Here is a 16,794-nt window from a genome sequence, read left to right as displayed (position 1 = left end):
GCTCGTCACATCACAGACAGACAAACGACTGCTCGTCTCATCACAGACAGACAAACGACTGCTCGTCACATCACAGACAGACAAACGACTGCTCGTCACATCACAGACAGACAAACGTCTGCTCGTCACATCACAGACAGACAAATGACTGCTCGTCACATCACAGACAGACAAATGACTGCTCGTCTCATCACAGACAGACAAAGGACTGCTCGTCACATCACAGACAAACAACTGCTCGTCACATCACAGACAAACGACTGCTCGTCACATCACAGACAAACGACTGCTCGTCACATCACAGACAGACAAACGTCTGCGAGTCACATCACAGACAAACGTCTGCTCGTCACATCACAGACAAACGACTGCTCGTCACATCACAGACAGACAAACGACTGCTCGTCACATCACAGACAGACAAATGACTGCTCGTCTCATCACAGACAGACAAAGGACTGCTCGTCACATCACAGACAAACAACTGCTCGTCACATCACAGACAAACGACTGCTCGTCACATCACAGACAAAAGACTGCTCGTCACATCACAGACAAACGACTGCTCGTCACATCACAGACAAACAAACGTCTGCTCGTCACATCACAGACAGACAAATGACTGCTCGTCACATCAGACATACAAACGACTGCTCGTCACATCACAGACATACAAACGTCTGCTTGTCACATCACAGACAAACATCTGCTCGTCACATCACAGACAGACAAATGACTGCTCGTCACATCACAGACAGACAAATGACTGCTCGTCTCATCACAGACAGACAAAGGACTGCTCGTCACATCACAGACAAACAACTGCTCGTCACATCACAGACAAACGACTGCTCGTCACATCACAGACAAACGACTGCTCGTCACATCACAGACAAACGACTGCTCGTCACATCACAGACAGACAAACGTCTGCGAGTCACATCACAGACAAACGTCTGCTCGTCACATCACAGACAAACGACTGTTCGTCACATCACAGACAGACAAACGTCTGCTCGTCACATCACAGACAGACAAACGACTGCTCGTCACATCACAGACAGACAAATGACTGCTCGTCTCATCACAGACAGACAAACGACTGCTCGTCTCATCACAGACAGACAAAGGACTGCTCGTCACATCACAGACAGACAAACGACTGCTCGTCACATCACAGACAGACAAACGACTGCTCGTCACATCACAGACAGACAAATGACTGCTCGTCTCATCACAGACAGACAAAGGACTGCTCGTCACATCACAGACAGACAAACGACTGCTCGTCACATCACAGACAGACAAACGACTGCTCGTCACATCACAGACAGACAAACGACTGCTCGTCACATCACAGACAGACAAATGACTGCTCGTCACATCACAGACAGACAAACGACTGCTCGTCTCATCACAGACAGACAAACGACTGCTCGTCACATCACAGACAGACAAACGACTGCTCGTCACATCACAGACAGACAAATGACTGCTCGTCACATCACAGACAGACAAACGACTGCTCGTCTCATCACAGACAGACAAACGACTGCTCGCCACATCACAGACAGACAAACGACTGCTCGTCACATCACAGACAGACAAACGACTGCTCGTCACATCACAGACAGACAAACGTCTGCTCGTCACATCACAGACAGACAAACGACTGCTCGTCACATCACAGACAGACAAACGACTGCTCGTCACATCACAGACAGACAAACGACTGCTCGTCACATCACAGACAGACAAATGACTGCTCGTCTCATCACAGACAGACAAAGGACTGCTCGTCACATCACAGACAGACAAACGACTGCTCGTCACATCACAGACAGACAAACGACTGCTCGTCACATCACAGACAGACAAATGACTGCTCGTCACATCACAGACAGACAAACGACTGCTCGTCTCATCACAGACAGACAAACGACTGCTCGTCACATCACAGACAGACAAACGACTGCTCGTCACATCACAGACAGACAAACGACTGCTCGTCACATCACAGACAGACAAACGTCTGCTCGTCACATCACAGACAGACAAACGACTGCTCGTCACATCACAGACAGACAAACGACTGCTCGTCACATCACAGACAGACAAACGACTGCTCGTCACATCACAGACAGACAAACGACTGCACGATAATAATGTCTTCTAGTGGATGTGCGCCCTTACACGATATCTTGTGATTGGCCAAGCAGCACAGCCACAACATATCACATGCGACTGCGGGAGCGCGCAAATTCGCCATACACACTTGATGATACGCTCAGCTTGTCCTGATTTTCACGGAAATTACAATTTGAGCTGATATCGTTTTAGTGTGAACCCACCTTATTGTAATAATAGATTGTAATAGACACTACCGAACATTCTTATTATATTTATCTACTATTATACAGGTCAGAAATTAACACTTTTTATGTTAACGATATGATTTATATTATTAAAAGTAAAGTGCCCCAATAAGAGACCTCAGGGGACTTTCTGGTGTTGAGGTTTTGAATGTCGTCATTTTGTTATAAGAGAACTACAGAGAAATAAACACGTATGGAGCTAAAACACGATAGAAATAAGGAACAGGTGCGATAAGAGGACAGTTTCCGGGGACTATATAGTACATAACACCTGGGCTGAAGGTGTTACAGTGAATAACGAGCAGAAATCCTCCATAATAAAGAGCTCAAGCGCCTGAAGAGATAAAATATCATTATTCTATAACAATAGACCTAATCGGGATGTGAGGAGCAGGAATTATTACACAGACTGATTGTATTTTATACTAAACTTTGCAGACAGATTATCAGGCAGCACAGAGTGTATATACTGCACTAAGCTTTGCAGACAGATTATCAGGCAGCACAAAGTGTATATACTGCACTAAGCTTTGCAGACAGATTATCAGGCAGCACAAAGTGTATACACTGCACTAAGCTTTGCAGACAGATTATCAGGCAGCACAAAGTGTATATACTGCACTAAGCTTTGCAGACAGATTATCAGGCAGCACAAAGTGTATATACTGCACTAAGCTTTGCAGACAGATTATCAGGCAGCACAAAGTGTATATACTGCACTAAGCTTTGCAGACAGATTATCAGGCAGCACAAAGTGTATATACTGCACTAAGCTTTGCAGACAACCACTCAGCACAAAGTGTATATACTGCACTAAGCTTTGCAGACAGATTATAAGGCAGCACAGAGTGTATATACTGCACTAAGCTTTGCAGACAGATTATCAGGCAGCACAAAGTGTATATACCGCACTAAGCTTTGCAGACAGATTATCAGGCAGCACAAAGTGCATATACTGCGCTAAACTTTGCAGACAGATTATCACTCAGCACAAAGTGTATATACTGCGCTAAGCTTTGCAGACAGATTATCAGGCAGCACAAAGTGTATATACTGCACTAAGGTTTGCAGACAGATTATCACACAGCACAAAGTGTATATACTGCACTAAGCTTTCCAGACAGATTATCAGGCAGCACAAAGTGTATATACTGCGCTAAGATTTGCAGACAGATTATCACACAGCACAAAGTGTACATACTGCGCTAAGATTTGCAGACAGATTATCACACAGCTCAAAGTGTATATACTGCGCAAACATTTGCAGACAGATTATCAGGCAGCACAAAGTGTACATACTGCACTAAGCTTTGCAGACAGATTATCACTCAGCACAAAGTGTATATACTGCACTAAGCTTTGCAGACAGATTACCAGGCAGCACAAAGTGTATATACTGCACTAAGCTTTGCAGATAGATTATCAGGCAGCACAAAGTGTATATTCTGCAATAAGCTTTGCAGATAGATTATCAGGCAGCACAAAGTGTATATACTGCGCTAAACTTTGCAGACAGATTATTAGGCAGCACAAAGTGTATATACTGCGCTAAGCTTTGCAGACAACCACTCAGCACAAAGTGTATATACTGCGCTAAGCTTTGCAGACAGATTATCACACAGCACAAAGTGTATATACTGCACTAAACTTTGCAGACAGATTATCAAGCAGCACAAAGTGTATATACTGCGCTAAGATTTGCAGATAGATTATCAGGCAGCACATAGTGTATATACTCAACTAAACTTTGCAGACAGATTATCAGGCAGCACAAAGTGTATATACTGCGCTAAGATTTGCAGACAGATTATCAGGCAGCACAAAGTGTATATACTGCACTAAACTTTGCAGACAGATTATCAGGCAGCACAGAGTGTATATACTGCACTAAATTTTGCAGACAGATTATCACACAACACAAAGTGTAGATACCGCACTAAGCTTTGCAGACAGATTATCAAGCAGCACAAAGTGTATATACTGCGCTAAGCTTTGTAGACATTATCACACAGCACAAAGTGTATATACTGCGCTAAGCTTTGCAGACAGATTTTCACACAGCACAAAGTGTATATACTGCGCTAAGCTTTGCAGACAGATTATCAGGCAGCACAAAGTGTATATACTGCGCTAAGCTTTGCAGACAACCACTCAGCACAAAGTGTATATACTGCACTAAGCTTTGCAGACAGATCAGGCAGCACAAATTGTATATACTGCACTAAGCTTTGCAGACAGATTATCAGGCAGCACAAAGTGTATATACTGCGCTAAGCTTTGCAGACAGATTATTACTCAGCACAAAGTGTATATACGGCGCTAAACTTTGCAGACAGATTATCACACAGCACAAAGTGTATACACTGCACTAAGCTTTGCAGACAGATTATCACTCAGCACAAAGTGTATATACTGCGCTAAGCTTTGCAGACAGATTGTCACTCAGCACAAAGGGTATATACTGCACTAAACTTTGCAGACAGATTATCAGGCAGCACAAAGTGTATATACTGCACTAAGCTTTGCAGACAGATTATCACACAGTACAAAGTGTATATACTGCGCTAAACTTTGCAGACAGATTATCAGGCAGCACAAAGTGTATACACTGCGCTAAGCTTTGCAGACAGATAATCAAACAGCACAAAGTGTATATACTGCACTAAAGTTTGCAGACAGATTATCAGGCAGCACAAAGTGAATACACTGCACTAAGCTTTGCAGACAGATTATCAGGCAGCACAAAGTGTATACACTGCGCTAAGCTTTGCAGACAGATTATCAGGCAGCACAAAGTGAATACACTGCGCTAAGCTTTGCAGACAGATTATCAGGCAGCACAAAGTGTATATACTACGCTAAACTTTGCAGACAGATTATCCAGCAGCACAAAGTGTATATACTGCGCAAATTTTGCAGACAGATTATCAGGCAGCACAAAGTGTATATACTGCACTAAACTTTGCAGACAGATTATCAGGCAGCACAGAGTGTATATACTGCACTAAATTTTGCAGACAGATTATCTGGCAGCACAAAGTGTATACACTGCACTAAACTTTGCAGACAGATTATCACACAGCATAAAGTGTATATACTGCGCTAAGATTTGCAGACAGATTATCACACAGCACAAAGTGTATATACTGCGCTAAGATTTGCAGACACAAAGTGTATATACTGCACTAAGATTTGCAGACAGATTATCAGGAAGCACAAAGTGTATATACTGCACTAAGCTTTGCAGACAACCACTCAGCTCAAAGTGTATATACTGCGCTAACATTTGCAGACAGATTATCAGGCAGCACAAAGTGTATATACTGCACTAAGCTTTGCAGACAGATTATCACTCAGCACAAAGTGTATATACTGCACTAAGCTTTGCAGGCAGATTACCAGGCAGCACAAAGTGTATATACTGCACTAAGCTTTGCAGATAGATTATCAGGCAGCACAAAGTGTATATTCTGCGATAAGCTTTGCAGATAGATTATCAGGCAGCACAAAGTGTATATACTGCGCTAAACTTTGCAGACAGATTATTAGGCAGCACAAAGTGTATATACTGCGCTAAGCTTTGCAGACAACCACTCAGCACAAAGTGTATATACTGCGCTAAGCTTTGCAGACAGATTATCACACAGCACAAAGTGTATATACTGCACTAAACTTTGCAGACAGATTATCAAGCAGCACAAAGTGTATATACTGCGCTAAGATTTGCAGATAGATTATCAGGCAGCACATAGTGTATATACTCCACTAAACTTTGCAGACAGATTATCAGGCAGCACAAAGTGTATATACTGCGCTAAGATTTGCAGACAGATTATCAGGCAGCACAAAGTGTATATACTGCACTAAACTTTGCAGAAAGATTATCAGGCAGCACAGAGTGTATATACTGCACTAAATTTTGCAGACAGATTATCACTAAGCACAAAGTGTATATACTGCGCTAAGCTTTGCAGACAGATTAACAGGCAGCACAAAGTGTATATACTGCGCTAAACTTTGCAGACAGATTATCACACAACACAAAGTGTATATACCGCACTAAGCTTTGCAGACAGATTATCAAGCAGCACAAAGTGTATATACTGCGCTAAGCTTTGTAGACATTATCACACAGCACAAAGTGTATATACTACGCTAAGCTTTGCAGACAGATTATCAGGCAGCACAAAGTGTATATACTGCGCTAAGCTTTGCAGACAACCACTCAGCACAAAGTGTATATACTGCACTAAGCTTTGCAGACAGATCAGGCAGCACAAATTGTATATACTGCACTAAGCTTTGCAGACAGATTATCAGGCAGCACAAAGTGTATATACTGCGGTAAACTTTGCAGAAAGATTATTACTCAGCACAAAGTGTATATACAGCGCTAAACTTTGCAGACAGATTATCACACAGCACAAAGTGTATACACTGCGCTAAGCTTTGCAGACAGATTGTCACTCAGCACAAAGGGTATATACTGCACTAAGCTTTGCAGACAGATTATCAGGCAGCACAAAGTGTATATACTGCGCTAAACTTTGCAGACAGATTGTCACTCAGCACAAAGGGTATATACTGCACTAAGCTTTGCAGACAGATTATCAGGCAGCACAAAGTGTATATACTGCACTAAGCTTTGCAGACAGATTATCAGGCAGCACAAAGTGTATATACTGCACTAAGCTTTGCAGGCAGATTATCACACAGTACAAAGTGTATATACTGCGCTAAACTTTGCAGACAGATTATCAGGCAGCACAAAGTGTATACATTGCGCTAAGCTTTGCAGACAGATTATCAAACAGCACAAAGTGTATATACTGCACTAAGCTTTGCAGACAGATTATCAGGCAGCACAAAGTGAATACACTGCGCTAAACTTTGCATACAGATTATCAGGCAGCACAAAGTGTATACACTGCGCTAAGCTTTGCAGACAGATTATCAGGCAGCACAAAGTGAATACACTGCGCTAAGCTTTGCAGACAGATTATCAGGCAGCACAAAGTGTATATACTGCGCTAAACTTTGCAGACAGATTATCAAGCAGCACAAAGTGTATATACTGCGCTAAATTTTGCAGACAGATTATCAGGCAGCACAAAGTGTATTTACTGCACTAAACTTTGCAGACAGATTATCAGGCAGCACAGAGTGTATATACTGCACTAAATTTTGCAGACAGATTATCTGGCAGCACAAAGTGTATACACTGCACTAAGCTTTGCAGACAGATTATCACACAGCACAAAGTGTATATACTGCGCTAAGATTTGCAGACAGATTATCACACAGCACAAAGTGTATATACTGCGCTAAACTTTGCAGACACAAAGTGTATATACTGCACTAAGATTTGCAGACAGATTATCAGGCAGCACAAAGTGTATATACTGCACTAAACTTTGCAGACAGATTATCAGGCAGCACAGAGTGTATATACTGCACTAAATTTTGCAGACAGATTATCACTAAGCACAAAGTGTATATACTGCGCTAAGATTTGCAGACAGATTAACAGGCAGCACAAAGTGTATATACTGCGCTAAACTTTGCAGACAGATTATCACACAACACAAAGTGTATATACTGCAGTAAGCTTTGCAGACAGATTATCAAGCAGCACAAAGTGTATATACTGCGCTAAGCTTTGTAGACATTATCACACAGCACAAAGTGTATATACTACGCTAAGCTTTGCAGACAGATTATCAGGCAGCACAAAGTGTATATACTGCGCTAAGATTTGCAGACAGATTATCAGGCAGCACAAAGTGTATATACTGCACTAAGATTTGCAGACAGATTATCACTCAGCACAAAGTGTATATACTGCGCTAAGCTTTGCAGACAACCACTCAGCACAAAGTGTATATACTGCACTAAGCTTTGCAGACAGATCAGGCAGCACAAATTGTATATACTGCACTAAGCTTTGCAGACAGATTATCAGGCAGCACAAAGTGTATATACTGCACTAAGCTTTGCAGACAGATTATCAGGCAGCACAAAGTGTATATACTGCACTAAGATTTGCAGACAGATTATCACTCAGCACAAAGTGTATATACTGCGCTAAACTTTGCAGACAGATTATTACTCAGCACAAAGTGTTTATACTGCGCTAAACTTTGCAGACAGATTATCAGGCAGCACAAAGTGTATATACTGCACTAAGCTTTGCAGACAGATTATCACACAGCACAAAGTGTATATACTGCACTAAGCTTTGCAGACAGATTATCAAGCAGCACAAAGTGTATATACTGCACTAAGCTTTGCAGATAGATTATCAGGCAGCACAAAGTGTATATACTGCGCTAAATTTTGCAGACAGATTATCACACAGCACAAAGTGTATATACTGCGCTAAAATTTGCAGACAAATTATCACACAGCACAAAGTGTATATACTGCACTAAGCTTTGCAGATAGATTATCAGGCAGCACAAAGTGTATACACTGCTCAAAACTTTGCAGACTGATTATCACTCAGCACAAAGTGTATATACTGCGCTAAACTTTGCAGACAGATTATCAGGCAGCACAAAGTGTATATACTGCACTAAGCTTTGCAGACAGATTATCACACAGCACAAAGTGTATATACTGCACTAAGCTTTGCAGACAGATTATCAAGCAGCACAAAGTGTATATACTGCACTAAGCTTTGCAGACAGATTATCACACAGCACAAAGTGTATATACTGCACTAAGATTTGCAGATAGATTATCAGGCAGCACAAAGTGTATATACTGCGCTAAGCTGTGCAGATAGATTATCAGGCAGCACAAAGAGTATATACTGCGCTAAACTGTGCAGATAGATTATCAGGCAGCACAAAGTGTATATACTGCACTAAGCTTTGCAGACAGATTATCACTCAGCACAAAGTGTATATACTGCGCTAAACTTTGCAGACAGATTATCACTCAGCACAAAGTGTATATACTGCGCTAAGCTTTGCAGACAGATTATCACTCAGCACAAAGTGTATATACTGCGATAAACTTTGCAGACAGATTATCAGGCAGCACAGAGTGTATATACTGCACTAAGCTTTGCAGACAGATTATCACTAAGCACAAAGTGTATATACTGCACTAAGCTTTGCAGACAGATTATCAGGCAGCACAAAGTGTATATACTGCACTAAGCTTTGCAGACAGATTATCAGGCAGCACAAAGTGTATATACTGCACTAAGCTTTGCAGACAGATTATCACACAGCACAAAGTGTATATACTGCACTAAGCTTTGCAGACAGATTATCAAGCAGCACAAAGTGTATATACTGCACTAAGCTTTGCAGATAGATTATCAGGCAGCACAAAGTGTATATACTGCGCTAAATTTTGCAGACAGATTATCACACAGCACAAAGTGTATATACTGCGCTAAAATTTGCAGACAAATTATCACACAGCACAAAGTGTATATACTGCACTAAGCTTTGCAGATAGATTATCAGGCAGCACAAAGTGTATACACTGCTCAAAACTTTGCAGACTGATTATCACTCAGCACAAAGTGTATATACTGCGCTAAACTTTGCAGACAGATTATCAGGCAGCACAAAGTGTATATACTGCACTAAGCTTTGCAGACAGATTATCACACAGCACAAAGTGTATATACTGCACTAAGCTTTGCAGACAGATTATCAAGCAGCACAAAGTGTATATACTGCACTAAGCTTTGCAGACAGATTATCACACAGCACAAAGTGTATATACTGCACTAAGCTTTGCAGATAGATTATCAGGCAGCACAAAGTGTATATACTGCGCTAAGCTGTGCAGATAGATTATCAGGCAGCACAAAGAGTATATACTGCGCTAAGCTGTGCAGATAGATTATCAGGCAGCACAAAGTGTATATACTGCACTAAGCTTTGCAGACAGATTATCAGGCAGCACAAAGAGTATATACTGCGCTAAGCTTTGCAGACAGATTATCACTCAGCACAAAGTGTATATACTGCACTAAGCTTTGCAGACAGATTATCACTCAGCACAAAGTGTATATACTGCGCTAAACTTTGCAGACAGATTATCACTCAGCACAAAGTGTATATACTGCGCTAAGCTTTGCAGACAGATTATCACTCAGCACAAAGTGTATATACTGCACTAAGCCTTGCAGACAGATTATCACTAAGCACAAAGTGTATATACTGCACTAAGCTTTGCAGACAGATTATCAGGCAGCACAAAGTGTATATACTGCACTAAGCTTTGGGTTATTTAGCAGAAACAGGTGTAAAAGTAAATTTATTAAAGTTACAGAACACTGCGCAGTAATAGCGTAGCGAACATTCCTCGGATCTCCCCGTCTCTGGCACAGGGGCACCTCTATATACACTCACCCATAGGCCGATATCTTTGTCACCAGTTTGAAATCTTCTCCAGACTTCCAGACACAGAGGACCCCGGAGTCATCGGCAGTCACCAGGTCGGCTGCCCTGTCCTGCGGGAGAGACAGGGTCAGTGCAGGCTGGGTGACAGGGCTGCAATGTGGGGTCTGGTCTCTCACCTTGCCCTGGCAGGTCTCACACGCTATGTCAGTAATGGGGTCTCTGTGCTCCGCCAGCACCTCAGCCAATGTAATGTTAGTGCCCTTAGCTGGAATGTCAAACACCAGGACCAGGCCGGAGGAGGTTCCTGCGGAGAGATGGAGACGCTCACAATTCTCCTATCCCGGCGTTACTGGGGGCGCCGCTAATAAAAGTCTATGGGGACGGATAGGAGAACCGGTGTAATGATTTGTGCTGCGATTGTTCCTAAATCTGGCCACAGCGATTATGGGTGTGCTGGGCGTAATATGCAGGGTTACCGGGCTGTGATCATCCTGTGTGTGCTCTCACTCTCTCCTAATACAGGTATAATATATATATATATATATATATATATATATATATATATATTATACACACACACACATTTATGTGTCCTACACAGCAGAAGCAGAGATGTATGGCCCAGAAGCTAGCATAGTCTGTTGTGCACACGGGAATAAGTAGACTCTCTGGGACATGTTTAATTTACTAATAACATAGTGCACAATACGTTATGTAATACAGGAGGTAATACAGGAGATGATACAGGAGAGTACAGACCTACACAGATATACCGTCCTCCAGCCGGGGCAATACCACGAGCAAACACGGCCTGAGCTGTACAAAGAGCAGAGAGAACATGTAACACATCCTGCTGTATGACCAACGTCCCCATACTGACTCCCACTGCAGGGTGACACAGACAGAGATAGGAGCTATGAGACATGCAGGCTGCCCCTCCCACTGCAGGGTGACACAGACAGGAGGGAACTACGAGACATGCAGGCTGCCCCTCCCACTGCAGGGTGACACAGAGGGGAGCTATGAGACATGGAGACTGCCCCTCCCACTGCAGGGTGACACAGACAGGAGGGAGCTATGAGACATGCAGGCTGCCCCTCCCACTGCAGGGTGACACAGACAGGAGGGAGCTATGAGACATGCAGGCTGCCCCTCCCACTGCAGGGTGACACAGACAGAGATAGGAGCTATGTGACATGCAGGCTGCCCCTCCCACTGCAGGGTGACACAGAGGGGAGCTATGAGACATGGAGACTGCCCCTCCCACTGCAGGGTGACACAGACAGGAGGGAGCTATGAGACATGCAGGCTGCCCCTCCCACTGCAGGGTGACACAGACAGGAGGGAACTACGAGACATGCAGGCTGCCCCTCCCCCTGCAGGGTGACACAGACAGGAGGGAGCAATGAGACATGCAGGCTGCCCCTCCCACTGCAGGGTGACACAGAAAGGAGGGAACTATGAGACATGCAGGCTGCCCCTCCCACTGCAGGGTGACACAGAAAGGAGGGAACTACGAGACATGCAGGCTGCCCCTCCCCCTGCAGGGTGACACAGACAGGAGGGAGCTATGAGACATGCAGGCTGCCCCTCCCACTGCAGGGTGGCACAGACAGGAGGGAACAACGAGACATGCAGGCTGCCCCTCCCCCTGCAGGGTGACACAGACAGGAGGGAGCTATGAGACATGCAGGCTGCCCCTCCCACTGCAGGGTGACACAGAAAGGAGGGAACTACGAGACATGCAGGCTGCCCCTCCCCCTGCAGGGTGACACAGACAGGAGGGAGCTATGAGACATGCAGGCTGCCCCTCCCACTGCAGGGTGACACAGACAGGAGGGAGCTATGAGACATGCAGGTTGCCCCTCCCACTGCAGGGTGACACAGACAGAAGGGAACTACGAGACATGCAGGCTGCCCCTCCCCCTGCAGGGTGACACAGACAGGAGGGAGCTATGAGACATGCAGGCTGCCCCTCCCACTGCAGGGTGACACAGACAGGAGGGAGCTATGAGACATGCAGGCTGCCCCTCCCACTGCAGGGTGACAGAGGGGAGCTATGATACATGCAGGCTGCACCTCCCCCTGCAGGGTGACACAGACAGGAGGGAGCTATGAGACATGCAGGCTGCCCCTCCCACTGCAGGGTGACACAGACAGAGGGGAGCTATGAGACATGCAGGCTGCCCCTCCCACTGCAGGTTGACACAGACAGGAGGGAGCTATGAGACATGCAGGCTGCCCCTCCCACTGCAGGGTGACACAGACAGAGAGGAGCTATGAGACATTCAGGCTGCCCCTCCCACTGCAGGGTGACACAGACAGAGAGGAGCTATGAGACATGCAGGCTGCCCCTCCCACTGCAGGGTGACACAGACAGAGGGGAGCTATGAGACATGCAGGCTGCCCCTCCCACTGCAGGGAGACACAGACAGAGGGGAGCCATGAGACATGCAGGCTGCCCCTCCCACTGCAGGGTGACACAGACAGAGGGGAGCTATGAGACATGCAGGCTGCCCCTCCCACTGCAGGGTGACACAGACAGGAGGGAGCTATGAGACATGCAGGCTGCCCCTCCCACTGCAGGGGGACACAGACAGAGGGAGCTATGAGACATGCAGGCTGCCCCTCCCACTGCAGGGTGACACAGACAGGAGGGAGCTATGAGACATGCAGGCTGCCCCTCCCACTGCAGGGTGACACAGACAGAGATAGGAGCTATTTGACATGCAGGCTGCCCCTCCCACTGCAGGGTGACAGAGGGGAGCTATGAGACATGCAGGCTGCACCTCCCCCTGCAGGGTGACACAGACAGGAGGGAGCTATGAGACATGCAGGCTGCCCCTCCCACTGCAGGGTGACACAGACAGAGGGGAGCTATGAGACATGCAGGCTGCCCCTCCCACTGCAGGTTGACACAGACAGGAGGGAGCTATGAGACATGCAGGCTGCCCCTCCCACTGCAGGGTGACACAGACAGGAGGGAGCTATGAGACATGCAGGCTGCCCCTCCCACTGCAGGGTGACACAGAGAGGAGGGAGCTATGAGACATGCAGGCTGCCCCACCCACTGCAGGGTGACACAGACAGGAGGGAGCTATGAGACATGCAGGCTGCCCCTCCCACTGCAGGGTGACAGACAGAAGGGAGCTATGAGACATGCAGGCTGCCCCTGCCCCTGCAGGGTGACACAGACAGGAGGGAGCTATGAGACATGCAGGCTGCCCCTCCCCCTGCAGGGTGACACAGACAGGAGGGAGCTATGAGACATGCAGGCTGCCCCTCCCACTGCAGGGTGACACAGACAGAGGGGAGCTATGAGACATGCAGGCTGCCCCTCCCACTGCAGGGTGACACAGACAGAGGGGAGCTATGAGACATGCAGGCTGCCCCTCCCACTGCAGGGGGACACAGACAGGAGGGAACTACGAGACATGCAGGCTGCCCCTCCCCCTGCAGGGTGACAGACAGGAGGGAACTACGAGACATGCAGGCTGCCCCTCCCACTGCAGGGTGACACAGACAGAGGGGAGCTATGAGACATGCAGGGTGCCCCTCCCACTGCAGGGTGACACAGACAGAGAGGAGCTATGAGACATGCAGGCTGCCCCTCCCACTGCAGGGTGACACAGACAGATGGGAGCTATGAGACATGGATCTGCCCTCCCACTGCAGGGTGACACAGACAGGAGGGAGCTATGAGACATGCAGGCTGCCCCTCCCACTGCAGGGTGACACAGACAGAGGGGAGCTATGAGACATGCAGGCTGCCCCTCCCACTGCAGGGTGACACAGACAGAGGGGAGCTATGAGACATGCAGGCTGCCCCTCCCACTGCAGGGTGACACAGACAGAGGGGAGCTATGAGACATGCAGGCTGCCCCTCCCACTGCAGGGTGACACAGACAGGAGGGAGCTATGAGACATGGAGACTGCTCCTCCCACTGCAGGGTGACACAGACAGGAGGGAACTACGAGACATGCAGGCTGCCCCTCCCACTGCAGGGCGACACAGACAGGAGGGAGCTATGAGACATGCAGGCTGCCCCTCCCACTGCAGGGCGACACAGACAGAGGGGAGCTATGAGACATGCAGGCTGCCCCACCCACTGCAGGGTGACACAGACAGAGGGGAGCTATGAGACATGCAGGCTGCCCCTCCCCCTGCAGGGTGATACAGACAGGAGGGAGCTATGGGACATGCAGGCTGCCCCTCCCACTGCAGGGTGACACAGACAGAGGGGAGCTATGAGACATGCAGGCTGCCCCTCCCACTGCAGGGTGACACAGACAGAGGGGAGCTATGAGACATGCAGGCTGCCCCTCCCACTGCAGGGTGACACAGACAGGAGGGGAGCTATGAGACATGCAGGCTGCCCCTCCCACTGCAGGGTGACACAGACAGGAGGGAACTACGAGACATGCAGGCTGCCCCTCCCCCTGCAGGGTGACACAGACAGAGGGGAGCTATGTGACATGCAGGCTGCCCCTCCCACTGCAGGGTGACACAGACAGGAGGGAACTACGAGACATGCAGGCTGCCCCTCCCACTGCAGGGTGACACAGACAGAGAGGAGCTATGAGACATTCAGGCTGCCCCTCCCACTGCAGGGTGACACAGACAGAGAGGAGCTATGAGACATGCAGGCTGCCCCTCCCACTGCAGGGTGACACAGACAGAGGGGAGCTATGAGACATGCAGGCTGCCCCTCCCACTGCAGGGTGACACAGACAGGAGGGAACTACGAGACATGCAGGCTGCCCCTCCCCCTGAAGGGTGACACAGACAGAGGGGAGCCATGAGACATGCAGGCTGCCCCTCCCACTGCAGGGTGACACAGACAGAGGGGAGCTATGAGACATGCAGGCTGCCCCTCCCACTGCAGGGTGACACAGACAGGAGGGAACTACGAGACATGCAGGCTGCCCCTCCCCCTGAAGGGTGACACAGACAGAGGGGAGCTATGTGACATGCAGGCTGCCCCTCCCACTGCAGGGTGACACAGACAGGAGGGAACTACGAGACATGCAGGCTGCCCCTCCCACTGCAGGGTGACACAGACAGAGGGGAGCTATGAGACATGCAGGCTGCCCCTCCCACTGCAGGGTGACACAGACAGGCGGGAGCTATGAGACATGCAGGCTACCCCTCCCACTGCAGGGTGACACAGACAGAGAGGAGCTATGAGACATTCAGGCTGCCCCTCCCACTGCAGGGTGACACAGACAGAGAGGAGCTATGAGACATGCAGGCTGCCCCTCCCACTGCAGGGTGACACAGACAGGAGGGAGCTATGAGACATGCAGGCTGCCCCTCCCACTGCAGGGTGACACAGACAGAGGGGAGCCATGAGACATGCAGGCTGCCCCTCCCACTGCAGGGTGAAACAGACAGGAGGGAGCTATGAGACATGCAGGCTGCCCCTCCCACTGCAGGGTGACACAGACAGGAGGGAGCTATGAGACATGCAGGCTGCCCCTCCCACTGCAGGGTGAAACAGACAGGAGGGAGCTATGAGACATGCAGGCTGCCCCTTCCACTGCAGGGTGACACAGACAGGAGGGAGCTATGAGACATGCAGGCTGCCCCTCCCACTGCAGGGTGACACAGACAGGAGGGAGCTATGAGACATGCAGGCTGCCCCTCCCACTGCAGGGGGACACAGACAGAGGGAGCTATGAGACATGCAGGCTGCCCCTCCCACTGCAGGGTGACACAGACAGGAGGGAGCTATGAGACATGCAGGTTGCCCCTCCCACTGCAGGGTGACACAGACAGGAGGGAGCTATGAGACATGCAGGCTGCCCCTCCCCCTGCAGGGTGACACAGACAGAGGGGAGCTATGAGACATGCAGGCTGCCCCTCCCACTGCAGGGTGACACAGACAGGAGGGAGCTATGAGACATGCAGGCTGCCCCTCCCACTGCAGGGTGACACAGAGAGAGGAGCTATGTGACATGCAGGCTGCCCCTCCCACTGCAGGGTGACACAGACAGGAGGGAGCTATGAGACATGCAGGCTGCCCCTCCCACTGCAGGGGGACACAGAC

General features: G+C 48.1%; 1 protein-coding gene across 1 annotated transcript in view; it reads right to left on the bottom strand.

Annotated features, from left to right (window-relative positions):
- Nucleotides 1–16,794, bottom strand: part of WDR54 (WD repeat domain 54) — an 83,029-nt gene that overhangs the window by 33,619 nt on the left and 32,616 nt on the right. Inside the window, exons 5-7 of the mRNA XM_088466014.1 lie at nucleotides 11,504–11,560; nucleotides 10,921–11,048; nucleotides 10,754–10,854 (exon numbers count right to left, since the gene is read on the bottom strand). Of these exons, the coding sequence (XP_088322140.1) occupies nucleotides 10,754–10,854; nucleotides 10,921–11,048; nucleotides 11,504–11,560 (286 nt within the window). The remainder of the gene's footprint in view (nucleotides 1–10,753; nucleotides 10,855–10,920; nucleotides 11,049–11,503; nucleotides 11,561–16,794) is intronic.

The sequence above is a fragment of the Taudactylus pleione genome, unplaced genomic scaffold, assembly GCF_031769625.1.
Source record: "Taudactylus pleione unplaced genomic scaffold, aTauple2 ptg002275l, whole genome shotgun sequence".
NCBI classification, from domain to species: Eukaryota; Metazoa; Chordata; class Amphibia; order Anura; family Myobatrachidae; genus Taudactylus; species Taudactylus pleione.
Note: the sequence above shows the minus strand (reverse complement) of the source record. Positions and strands in the feature narration are given on the sequence as shown.